This window comes from Amphimedon queenslandica, unplaced genomic scaffold (genome assembly GCF_000090795.2).
Source record: "Amphimedon queenslandica unplaced genomic scaffold, v1.1 AMPQUscaffold_13245, whole genome shotgun sequence".
NCBI lineage: Eukaryota > Metazoa > Porifera > Demospongiae > Haplosclerida > Niphatidae > Amphimedon > Amphimedon queenslandica.
In genome coordinates, this window is record NW_003546519.1 from 1,171 (window position 1) to 10,190 (window position 9,020).

At 38.5% G+C, this 9,020-nt stretch overlaps 4 protein-coding genes across 4 annotated transcripts in view; all 4 read right to left on the minus strand.

The window, feature by feature from the left end:
• Positions 1–145: 145 nt before the first annotated feature.
• LOC105313691 (cystatin-A-like) lies at positions 146–1,420 on the minus strand. The gene is made up of 3 exons (XM_011407329.2): positions 1,247–1,420; positions 879–980; positions 146–448 (listed from the first exon to the last, which is right to left on the minus strand). The coding sequence occupies exons 1-3, from the start codon at positions 1,319–1,321 to the stop codon at positions 320–322; spliced, it is 306 nt and encodes a 101-aa protein (XP_011405631.1). The 5' UTR covers positions 1,322–1,420; the 3' UTR covers positions 146–319.
• A 152-nt stretch (positions 1,421–1,572) lies between these two features.
• Positions 1,573–4,669, minus strand: LOC100641305 (uncharacterized). The gene is made up of 5 exons (XM_003388476.2): positions 4,600–4,669; positions 4,277–4,392; positions 3,376–3,612; positions 2,849–2,920; positions 1,573–2,787 (listed from the first exon to the last, which is right to left on the minus strand). The coding sequence occupies exons 2-5, from the start codon at positions 4,349–4,351 to the stop codon at positions 1,678–1,680; spliced, it is 1,494 nt and encodes a 497-aa protein (XP_003388524.1). The 5' UTR covers positions 4,352–4,392; positions 4,600–4,669; the 3' UTR covers positions 1,573–1,677.
• A 325-nt stretch (positions 4,670–4,994) lies between these two features.
• Positions 4,995–7,277, minus strand: LOC105313690 (85/88 kDa calcium-independent phospholipase A2-like). Its single transcript, XM_011407327.2, has one exon. The coding sequence runs from the start codon at positions 7,194–7,196 to the stop codon at positions 5,079–5,081; it is 2,118 nt and encodes a 705-aa protein (XP_011405629.2). The 5' UTR covers positions 7,197–7,277; the 3' UTR covers positions 4,995–5,078.
• A 411-nt stretch (positions 7,278–7,688) lies between these two features.
• Positions 7,689–9,020, minus strand: part of LOC100640169 (inactive rhomboid protein 1-like) — an 11,626-nt gene continuing 10,294 nt past the window's right edge. The window contains exons 8-11 of the mRNA XM_019999726.1: positions 8,951–8,969; positions 8,589–8,673; positions 8,404–8,533; positions 7,689–8,002 (exon numbers count right to left, since the gene is read on the minus strand). Of these exons, the coding sequence (XP_019855285.1) occupies positions 7,689–8,002; positions 8,404–8,533; positions 8,589–8,673; positions 8,951–8,969 (548 nt within the window). The remainder of the gene's footprint in view (positions 8,003–8,403; positions 8,534–8,588; positions 8,674–8,950; positions 8,970–9,020) is intronic.

The following is a 9,020-nucleotide window of genomic DNA, read 5'->3' on the forward strand; positions in this document are numbered from 1 at the left end:
ACTTTACATGGTCAACATAGTCTAATGAACCGGAACCCATTAGAGCTAAAGGTATACAGATGTTTCATGTTACTGCACATGTAAATCAACTAACATTCGAGTGTATATCCAGTAACCCTCAACATCACACTCAGTATAGTTTATCTGCTATAACAAACTCAGTTTATTTAGCAAAAATCAGCATAATGATCAAATCAGCAAATGGAAAATCAGCAAATAAAAATCAGCAATGAAAATCAGCAAATGAAATCAGCAACGAAAATCAGCACCATTCATTTAGAATGGATTAAAACAGTTACATGTATGTAACAGCAAAAAATTAATCAGAAACTTCAATTGGGTCATCCTTTTTCTTGTCCAACTCGTAGGAAGTAAGAGTTACCTCTCCATCAAGATTCTCAAAGACACGCAACATTATGTAATCATTTTTACCATGACCAACACATACCTAAAGCACAATAATATACAAATTAATCTTACAAAATTCCGATTATAATAACATTGATAATAACAATTATCAGTATAACAATTATCATAACAATGAGACCACAGATCACTTTTTGCAAATTAGGTTGACTTGCAAAGATTCAAAGACACCATCCATCTCAAGGAATTGTAAAAAAGCAGCCTTGAAAATAAGCAGCTACACTGTATGATTTCTTGCGGTAAATTCATTTCCAAAATGCAACAACTGAGATTATTACCCTCCCCCCACTATTGATTACTCTTGTTATTACCAACTGGGATATTCATCACTAAAAGTAAGGCTGAACTTAAAATTGCCCCAACCCCTTAACCAAACCTAACCCTAAGGAAGGATCCCAGGTTAGTGCTGGTATCTATGCCATTTGGCCCACTGGCCCCACAGTATCTCTTACTTTAATAATGTAATTCACTCCTGCTACCACTTGAGAGCGAAATGCAATGGCCTTGAACTCCGTAAATTTTCTACCAGACTGTTCCTCTACAGCTACTTTAACCTAAAGATATTTATTATACATATCGTATACCTGTTTATTGTCATGGTAATTTTTTGTGAATTTTGCCGGATGCTCAAGGTTTTTTGCTCCGTCACAAAATTAAAATCGCACCATTACCAAGCCGTGAATTTTGCAATGCAAGCATAGGTACTATAATACTATCTTATGAAACAAATTTATTCCGCGAAATTTAGAACTTAAATGCAGGCTTTTCTTTACGAAAATAAACCGGCATACGGTAATAGTGTATGGGACGATTGGTTTACTTTGTCAGCTATTTTCTGTATACCATCATCGGCCGGTCGCTCTTTCACAAACTCTCCAGGTATGGTAGGCTCCATTTTTTAGTTTCCTTCCTTTCCAGTTGGTGTTACTGATCTTATAAATTCTTGGCATCTAGTGGTACCACCCATGACCCGGTGGTACCACCCTCGTAGCTGATCAGCTGATCTGACGTGACATAATACACGAGTACCACCCTACATTAATAATATTATTAATGATAATAATAAATAGAAAAATATTTTCTGCATGCATACAGTCACTAAAAAGTACCGAGCTAGAAAGTGCTTCGCTATTGCACTGTAGTTTTATGCCGAAAAATTACTAAAATTCTTGTCATCACCATTAACTTTTTAAATTTTTGTACCTTCTAAATAAAATTGTTATTACATGCATTACAATAATTATATTTGTATCAGGGAGTACAGCCAGTCACATTATAGAAATAATTCCCTGCACTCAATGAGTCTGAAAGCTGCGAAGGTGAGCACCTATGAAAATATCCATCCCAAGTTGGCCGATAGTGCTGTGACCTCCCAATACTATCAGGGACCCTGAGTTCTTTGGTATATTTATCTGCACGATATGAGAATAGGTGATGAGGCCATGCAGTAGAAGCAGCATTCGGTACCATTATAATCTTTTCGGCATAAGTAGTGCAGCTCTTACCACGTTTGAAATACACAGGTAATGACATTGGATCCAGTCCGGTGCATTTGTTTGACGATAAAGCTTTTTCTACTATTGGTAGGAGTCTCCCATTGTCTACCATGAGTGTGTTAGTGAATAAGTAGGAGCCGTATCTTTTAGACATTGGTTGGTCTAACTCTTCCATCATTTCAAGGAGGGTATGGTGTTTCTGTGGTATAAAGAATTCATCGGCATCATTCATCCCGAGGTATTTAACACTGTTAATGTTACGCCAGATACACTCAGCTATTACTCCAGTTTGTCCATCGTGATACGAGACACTGTCGATCAGTGGCGGCTCTAGTTTCCAGTCCAATACTTCAAGGACTCCTTTCTTGACGTAAGGCTCTAAAACTTCGTAGATTTTCTCTGCTCCAGCTTGCAAGAAAATTGTCATGAATTCCGTTCCGAGTGCAAGATTCAATTTGACCCAATCAAGCAGGACTTTTGGCTCGAGGTCTGGCCGTACGGATTTATGTAGACACATTGCAAATTTATACTTGTACTCCTTTGGATCAAAAACAGTCTCAATAGCAATGGGAATTGATTCATCCTTGCAATCTCCTTTAGTTGATATTGTAACGTGTGATAGAGACTCTCTCTGGGCCTCAGTAAGCTGAGGACTACGAACCAAGTAAAGGACATAGTTGTCGTGTCCTTCTTCGATGGCACTGTGGTCTAATTCAGTCGACAAGCAAAGTGGCTCCTTGGCATCAGTGTAGTGCAGTCTTACAAAGACTGTGGGAAGTGGTCTTTGTCTTTTGTCTTGCATCAAGATGATGTTGAGCCTCACGTCATTCAAATTTCTTTTGTCAAGATATCCCACTCTTCTAATCTATAATGTACAATGTAAGTGTCATACAGTACTATAAAGGATTAGAAATATGTGTTCATACCACGTTTGAAGGAGACAGCTTTATCCATAAGTCTGCTTGACTTTTAGGATGAATCTCATCAGGTACATGTACCTAAGAAAATGAGTTATCATTATATTCAAGACTCCTGCTATGATTTAGGTATCGAGAGATCTATGAAGCCATAATAATAAAAGAACACCACTTGACACATTCGTTAACAATTCACACTATGCGAATGCAATTAACAATTTCATTAAGGACAGACTGTACTACAATACATGGCATCACTTCCTTTAAGCTTCTGGCTACAATACAATCAGTGATTCATTGTACATACACATATATACTGTATAGCGGGAAATTTCGGAGGGAATTAAATTTGGTAAATTGGTGTTTTGATAGTAATTCGCCAAAATTAAAAATCCACCATTTTCAGCAATAATACGCATGCTCAATGGCACGTGGCCACAAATTTGCCAAATTAAAATCGGCCAATCCCTAAAATTTAGCAATTTGCCAAATTTAACTCCCTCCACAATGTCCAACTATACAGTATATTCTCTTACTTTTACTGGTTTTTTAATCGGCTCCTTCTTTTCCGTTCCTACATTTAGGGGCTGTGAAGGCTCTTCTGTCACTTTCGGATCCGGTCCTTCTTTTAACTTTACATGAGCATCATGCTTCTCCTCATTCCCAGTTAGACTAGTGGGGCCAATGGGGTACTCCGTAATTGGTTCCCTGCTGTGATTCTTTAATAGTCGGCTTTTATAATAATCAATTTTGATAGTGTCTTGATGAAATGACTAAAAAATAAAAAAATAGTTCAAGCAATAATTAAACTTGGTGTTTTGTGAAATTTTGGTAATTTTATAAAAAAATTCATTAAAAAATCCAATTTCAATTAGGAATCAGCTCAAAATTTCTATGCAACATGCATGTAAGTACATTGACATGTACACGTATTATGTATCAAAAAATTATAAAAATAAAGAGTTCTCTCTTTTTCAATTTGTACAGGGACTTTGGCACAAATTTTGAGTAACTTTAAAAATTTGTAAAAAACCCAATTTTGATCGGAACCAGTTCAAACTTACTATGCAACATAAAAACATGTATATGCATCAGATAAAATTATAAAAATTGATAGTTCTCACCTTTTCATTTTTTTTGGCAATGGCCCTGTACTATATAGTACAGGACCACTGGCCAAATTGTGAAATCCTTAAAAATTTGTTAAAAATCAAATCTTGATCAAAATCAGCTCAAAATTTGTACGTGTACGTACATGTACACGTAGTCTCGTGCCCCGCCCCTTCGCTTTTGGGGCGGGGCACGAGACTAATGTACACGTACATGTATCAGAAAAAATGATGAAAGTGAAAATCTTCTCTTAGATAAAATTTTACCAAAGACCCTGTAGTGCTCAAAAATTTTGCCATACATTAATAACACATGTTGCTTAGTTACCATAAATACTATCAACATCAATAAGATTGAAAGTAATCCAACAAGACACAACTTCTTGGGGGACAAAGTCTTCATTCTTGTAACTTCCAAATCCAAAGAATCATTTAATATTCATCCTATATTGTATAAAAACATCAAAATTAGTCCAACTTGACATGAAATAAAAATGTTGATGACACATGTTGGCCTACTACATTACATCATAGTCAACATAGTCTAACAAAACAAAACCTATTAGAGCTAAAGGCATTACCCAGTTATGGTTGCCTGTCGCTAGGGTGTTATTTAACCGTATCCTTAAAAGTTCAAAGCTAAAAGCTTACCTTCTCATCTTTAGCCTCGCTTCATTGTGCTGTTTTTAGAGGCGGGCAATGTCTGGGGCGGGGCTAGGTAATAAACTAATTATTCATTTCTATGCACCGAGACATGCATCTGTTATAGCTGTAATTTATGTGTAATATGGAATTAATAATGCCAGAATCAAAATGTTTCCAGTAGCTTTGAGCCATTGGAAAACAAAATTAGCCTAACTCACTGACTCACTGGACTAGCCATGCTTGCATAGGTTGCCATGCTCCCGTAGGAGGGTACTAAGCAGTTGGGTTTACTGCTTTATGTATGTGGATTCTCTAGGAGCACATGAAACCATGCAGCATTTCATCCTCACTCAGTCCCAGGCAATAATTTAATGCAGCAATATAGCATTTTAATGGTTGTAATTTAATTGCATAATAGATGTAAATTCAAATCTTAAAAAAACATAAATATATAAATATTGTGCTAATTATATATAATATTAAATTTATTTACAAACAAGAGATTCTGCTATTTTATAAATTGTCTCAGATTCTCTAAGTACGTGCATTTGTGCATCAAATAAAATCCCAATCATTTTATTAGTGTCTGATTCTTTTAAGTGAATAAAGTCTTGAACAGGAGGCGATAAACGATAGTATTGAGTGCCCATTTGGTGACACAAAGATCGACATCTCTCAACATCTTGACCATCAGAGCTCGTTAGCTGATTAAGGACTATCTCGCCAAGATTCTTAAGCCCCCTTAGTGACTGAGGGAGCTTTAGTAGAGAGGAGAGAGACCATGAGGGAAGTTGTACATCAACATTAGAGATAGCCCTAGCTTCAGAGACGCCAGAACCAAGAGAAAGGACCAGACCAGGTCTTCTATTAGTGCCCTCTGATTTCTCTTGATCAATGATTTCAGTTATAGCATCTAATGTTGGGTTGTTGCACATGACTCCACCATCTAGGAACTTTCCTTTGAATGATCCAAAGTATATAGGTACAGCTGAAGTGATCCGGGCAGCTTCCCATGCTTTTCTCTTGTCTGGCCCTAGCTGCCCATCTCTTGATGAACCATAGTTAGTGAGGAGGTGAAGCTTGCAAGGAGATCGATCGGCTAGTGTAGCTGTAGCCATTACCCGAGGAGACTGCACATCGGACATCAGTGTCTCTGTTCCAAGCATGTCTTGAAGCATACCCTCCAATGCAGCTGCACGGTCTGTTTCTGGTGATGTTCCTTCAGAGATTTGATTGAGAGCACTGAACACTAGCGATCGAGCATCTGTCAAACTCTTCTTTCCAAAGACTGTGATGAACATCACGTAGGCCCCACCACTGGTCCCGGCTATATAGTCAAACGATTTAAGGATTGAAGATGCGTGAAGTGGAGATATCTTCTTCATTTGTTTCTCAATTGCAAGGAGGACTTGTATTTCCATAATAGCTCTCACTCCACCTCCATCAAGAGTCAAGAGAAATGGAGAGCTATCGTTCGAATGAGACGATTTTGTTGTTTGATTGCTTGCCATCAAGTCATCCCTTGCATTCAGTAATCTTGCTACTTCTTCGATGATGAGGGCACAATCGTACGCTCCAGCATCTAATGCCACGTTTAATGGAGTTTCTCCATTTCTGTTAGCGAGTCTTGGGTCGGCCTCAAAGGTGATGAGGAGCTGCACTAATAATAGATTCCCTGCAGCGGCTGCAAGGTGAAGAGGAGTATTACCATCCATGTCAGCGTCATTAGGATCCACTCCTCCTAAGAGTAAGTGGAGGGAGCTTTTAGCATATCCTTTACTAATGGAGTACAGGAGTGGGTTTTGGCTCACATTAGGAGTATCACTGAATGTAAAGACATCACCAGTCTGAGCACAGGGTGTGAAAAACTCTTCAGAGATCGACTCTGCATCGTATGACATCATTTTCAGAAACAGGGGGACTTTCGTGTCCTGAGCAGGTGTGCCATGATCTCTAATGTTGCACTCATCTGCCTGGCTTCCAGCAGAAGTAGCCATACAAAGATCAGCAGGTGTTACAAAACTCTTATTGAAGCTAGCAGTGCTATGAGCTGGAATCTTGCTGAGTGCCTGAGCTACTTTAAACCAATGCGAATAAGCACCAGATTGATGCTCCATCAATTCTACCAGGTGAGTCCTCAGTTCATCAACTGGAAGAGGCTCTGGTAGTATCAGACTTTCTAGCAGCTTCTTTGAAAAGTAGATGGTCCCCTCATTTAGAAAAGGGCTCAACGTCTCATCGATGGCAGACATGGCCTCCAAAGCTTCTGTCTCATCTTGACACTCTGCCAGGAGAAAAGAAGACTCTTTGCCTCTGTCTTCCTGCTGCAATACAACGCATTTCTCTTTAGGCAGTCTCTTACTAAAAGGAGACCAGACTGAGCCTTGACTGCTAAAGCTGTTCTCAGGCAGAGAAGAGCTATGAACAATCGAAATTTTACTCTTGACATCAGTCCCAAGGTCATTGGAGTATTGATAATAATAGCTCCTGGATGAGTATGGGAAGCTAATGTTGGAAGCTAACTCACAAACAGTGAAGTGTGGACCACTGCTTGACTGTGAGAGCTTGAGAAAACCTTCAAGGGATTTGGCTAATCTGAGCATCTTGAGCTGGACTGGGCTAGCTGTTAACACTGGAATGAGTTGGTATGAATTTTATGATAGATAACTGAACTGCCGATCTCTCTCATTTTATAGAAACACAAAGAGGAAGTGGTAAGCATGTGACCCCGTACAAGTACAAGGTCATGAATGTCATAGATTGTCACTCTAGGTGACCTCCAATAACACCACACACCACAATTATGCAGTTTACACTGTCCACTAGTACATAGACTAACTGCTAGACAAAACTAGCCAGACTTATACACATCAAGACTGACAGAATTAAATTATCATATTCAACTGGGATATATGGATCCACATATATAGACACACATAGTGGGAGAGCACACAACAACACACTTTGATCAAAATGGTAAAATCACACAATAATATCAGTATATATAGTATATATAACCTGTGTTCAAGCATAAAACTAATATATAAGCATAAAACTAATATATAAGCATAAAATATAAGTCTTAAATACTTAAGTTATCCAGGGATAGTTGGTACAAAACTCTGCACATTACTCAGAAAATCGTCACAAAAGGTTTCGGTATACGGTATGCAATTAATGTAACTGCACCAGCTGCAGAAATTAGGGTCGGGGAGGACATAAAAAAAGAAAATGGCAACCAGGAACATGAAGACCAATACAGGAAAGAATAGAGTGACTATTGTGAACTTTTTGACTTTGTCCCATTTCCCGACCGAGATGTATGGTACAAAGACAAATGCTGATACGGTACCGAATAGAAAGCCACCGATATTGGCATAGTTATCAATGTAAGGGAGAGTCCCTAGGACTGGATAAGGAAATAAGAAAAGAAAGCGAGAGAAAGAGAAAGAGTTATGACAAATAGAAAGTGGTTGGGAGAGAAAGAGAGAGGGAGGAGAGAGAGATGTAACGGGAAAAAGTGAAAGAATTTGTGAGAAACAAACAAAGTATATTGCATGCTAGGCCAGAGTGGGCATGCAAATGTAATTTTATTAACAACATCCTTCACATGTATGTATTCAGAGTCACATGCAAAATAAGTGTGCACACATGCATATGTACACAGGCCATTGTAACACAAACAAATACTTCCCTCTCAATTAAAAGCATTTCTAAAGGCATTTCCCCATTCAATTCCTTAACAATAAGGAGGCGTGTCAAGCCCTCTCTGTCTCTCATGGTATCAGATGTCTTTCCTCGTTGACCTACCTAGTAATATGATATCGAATATCAGTAGCTTTGTTAGTTGGACACAAGGGTTTTTGACCCATTTCCAGCCTTGAAGGAGTTCGACCAGCTGTACACCTAGAAGACCAAAAAGGGAGCCAGATGCACCGACCTAAACATATTGGGTAATAGAGGAACTGGTAATGGAATAAGTAGTAACCACTTACTGAAACTGTTTCTGGTATAAATATACCACTAATTAGGAGGCCACCAACACCAGAGATAACGTAGATTAATATGACTCTTAACCAGCTGGAAGGGAGAGAGGGAGGGAGGGTGAGGGAGACAGAGACAGAGAGGGAGGGAGGGAGAGGGAGACAGAGACAGAGAGGGAGAGAGGGAGGGAGAGAAAGAGATAGGATAAAATGTAATGAAAGATTGTAAATTTTGGGAGACAAATTTAACTAAAACGGGAGATACCAAAAGCTGAAATGGGAGATTACAGAAGATCTAGACCAAATATGCTGGGAGAAAAAGTCACCTAAACTCCCTCTAGATCTAACAGTCTTGACTACGTGTATCTACATACATATATAATGTACATGTTACTATAAATAGATAAAATGAATAAGAGAGATAATTAGTGCACTAGAGATAAG

Bases quoted from the DNA above. Each gene is read 5' to 3' on its own strand.
- LOC105313691 (XM_011407329.2), bottom strand. From the start codon at position 1,321: ATGGAGCCTACCATACCTGGAGAGTTTGTGAAAGAGCGACCGGCCGAT. The intron at 981-1,246 runs GTAAACCAATCG...AAATATCTTTAG, and splicing joins TACAGAAAATAGCTGACAAA to GTTAAAGTAGCTGTAGAGGA. The intron at 449-878 runs GTAAGAGATACT...ATTGTGCTTTAG, and splicing joins GAGTGAATTACATTATTAAA to GTATGTGTTGGTCATGGTAA.
- LOC100641305 (XM_003388476.2), bottom strand. From the start codon at position 4,351: ATGAAGACTTTGTCCCCCAAGAAGTTGTGTCTTGTTGGATTACTTTCA. The intron at 3,613-4,276 runs GTAACTAAGCAA...TTTATTTTTTAG, and splicing joins TGATGTTGATAGTATTTATG to TCATTTCATCAAGACACTAT. The intron at 2,788-2,848 runs GTATGAACACAT...TGTACATTATAG, and splicing joins AGCTGTCTCCTTCAAACGTG to ATTAGAAGAGTGGGATATCT.
- LOC105313690 (XM_011407327.2), bottom strand. From the start codon at position 7,196: ATGCTCAGATTAGCCAAATCCCTTGAAGGTTTTCTCAAGCTCTCACAG.